We start from the raw sequence: 2,609 nt of genomic DNA, 5'->3' as shown, positions 1-2,609 counted from the left end.
CAACCCAGGTACATGCCCTTGACCGGAACCGAACCTGGGACCCTTCGGTCCGCAGACCGACGCTCTATCCACCGAGCCAAACCGGTTTCGGCAATAAAAAATATTTTTTAAAAGAACTGCACCCAGGGACTGGTCCGATTGCAAACTTAACCAACGCCACCTCTGAAATAAAAGCTTATGCAATGCAGACCTCCCATGGGAGCTGCGGGCTGGTCTCCACATCACGGAGGGCGAAGGGCTTGGCTGGTTGACTGTCGGTTTCCGCCTCCGATTAGCAACGTTCCTTGCCCTCCCCTGCCCCCAGGACCCAAGGGCGGCCAGTGTGTGCAGGTCTTTAGGGCCGAGCAGTCGGCTGGCGGCCAGTCCCAGGCGCTGAGGCTTCGGCTGCCTCCTTCCACCCTGAGCCCACAGAGCGCCCACCGCACCCCACCAGGCACCCGTGGGAAACGCCAGGAACACGCTCCGTGGCCTGAGGCCACGCAGGGCTCCTTCTCCTGCGCAAACCGAGGCGGGGACAGGCTGCCCCTTGTCAGAATGGTCCAAACCGTGTCCGCTGCGCCCAGCCCCCGGGGCTCTTGGGTCAGGCTCTGGGGCGGGGTCCCAGGTCGGTCTCTGCCTGTGCCCCCGGAGGTCTCAGGCAAACCGCAAGCTGAGACCTCGTGCAGCACCTCCGTGTGCTTATTGTTGCTTAAACACTGCGGGTCCCGTGGGTAATATTTCCCCGTGACGCACAGATCACACCTCCCTCCTGCCAGCCTGCGGGCCCCTGGGCGGGGACACACCATCACGTTAGACTAAAGGCTGTGCAACGTGTTGCTTGTCCTGCCTTTCTCCCGGGCCCACCTTGGGGACGCCTCTGCAACAACGAGGCGGTATTTGCAGGGACCCTCCTCCCGCGGAAGCTGCGCTGGAGGAGGGACTGGGCTGCTTAGCGGCTGCCAGACTGAGGCAGGGGCGGCTTCTAGGAGGCCATGGTTTGATTCCCGGTCAGGGCACATGCAGGGTGGCGGGCTCGATCCCCAGGAGGCAGTCAATCGATGACTCCCTCTCATCAGTGATGTTTCTAACTCTCTCTCCCTTCCTCTCTGAAGTCAATTTTTTTTTTTTTTTTTGCCTCAGTCGTATGTTGGATTTTCAGTCCACAGGAGCAGCATGAACATGCTTATTTCAGCAGCGATGACCTACCATTTGCGTAGAAAGCGGGATTGAGTGGAGCATTTAGCCTGAGTGTGCACCCGTTTGCCCGCACTCTGAATCGATTCTGTACATTTTAAAACACTGGCACGTGTGACAAAGCACAAGGGGAAGTGAGGGCGCACTATTCATGTCCCAGGGTTCACTTAGTGACTGCATTCCTGTTGCTTAAAACATGTTTAGGGTGTATCCCTTGCATTCCTATGAGCCAGTCCTGTCTGGTATGTGACCACTACTACAGGTGGCTCTTTAAGGTGAACTGATTGGAGAGAGAAAGGGAGAGAGGGAGAGAGAGAGAGACACTGATGTAAAAGAGAAACTCCGATGGGCTGCCTCCCACACCCCCCGCCCTGGGATTGCACCGAACCTGGGGGAGCGCCCTGACCCAGAATCAAACCCCACCTTTGGGCTCCAGGTTCGCTTTAAGGAGCGCGTCACCCTCCTTATCTGATCATTTAATCCCACTGAAATCGGTCACATTTGTTTCTCCAAATAAATCACCTAAACATTATTTTAGCCAAACTGAGCGTTCATCGTTGGACCGATGCCGTGAGAGGCAGGCTGGCCCGAGTCCCGTGCTGCCGGTTCTGTGTGTGACGGGGAAACGCTACCCGAGGGGACCCGCAGTGTTTAGGTGTCAGAACCCGAGTGACAATAAGCAGCGAGGAGCTTGCAGGGTCTCAGCTTGCGGCTACACCTCCCAAGAAACTGATCCCCCCCCCCCAAATGGGTTTAGGACCAACTTCTAGAAAAACATATTTCTTAGGGGAAGAAAGAATTCCCTTTATAAAGCTTTATCTTCTTAAAAAAAAAAATAGGCAAGTGTCCAGGATACCATGTATCCCCAAGAGGAAACGAAATGAAACTGTCCCATAACAGCAAGGACGCCTCCCACCTCTGCCCACAACTGGCTGCCCAGCTCCACACGATGGGAACCCGAAGAGCTGCCTGCAGCCTCTCTCCACCCCAGCGGGGCAGGTTTCACCCCCAAACCAGGGTCCCCGGCTGGCGGCCCCTCCCCGGGGAGCAATCCTTTCCCCCCAGCCCCACCCCAAGCGAACCTTCCTTCTCCCCACCTCCTTCGCAAGCAACACCGCAGTTGGCAAAGGTCACCCCAGGTCTTTCCAGGACTTCGGTTGAAGGGAACCTATTTCACCAAATAAATGGAAAACATGCCGAATCGCAGAGGGCCCCTCAGCTCCGCGGGTGCACAGTGGGCCTTGCGGTTAAAATACACGCATCTGTCCTGCAGGGCCCTTATGAACACGCTCTAAGGGTCAAAACCCCAGTGGGACGCAGCCTCCTGCAACTAGAAACGAGTTTCTCATTTGCTCAACAGAGAGAGCACTTTGCAGCTGCGTTCGAGGAAGACACAAAACCAGAAAGTGAATGTTCACTGAGTTAAACTGTATTGA

The 2,609-nt window shown here is 56.1% G+C and overlaps 1 protein-coding gene across 1 annotated transcript in view; it reads left to right on the top strand.

The window, feature by feature from the left end:
• Positions 1–1,738: 1,738 nt before the first annotated feature.
• The window catches only part of CBX2 (chromobox homolog 2), a gene marked incomplete at its 3' end in the record, with an annotated part of 6,607 nt that continues 5,736 nt past the window's right edge, over positions 1,739–2,609 (top strand). The window contains exon 1 of the mRNA XM_014531718.1: positions 1,739–1,743. Coding sequence (XP_014387204.1) covers positions 1,739–1,743 — 5 coding nt within the window. The remainder of the gene's footprint in view (positions 1,744–2,609) is intronic.

Source organism: Myotis brandtii, unplaced genomic scaffold (genome assembly GCF_000412655.1).
Source record: "Myotis brandtii unplaced genomic scaffold, ASM41265v1 scaffold825, whole genome shotgun sequence".
Taxonomy (NCBI): Eukaryota; Metazoa; Chordata; class Mammalia; order Chiroptera; family Vespertilionidae; genus Myotis; species Myotis brandtii.
The sequence above is the reverse complement of the archived record's forward strand: the minus strand, read 5'-3'. Positions and strand labels throughout refer to the sequence as shown.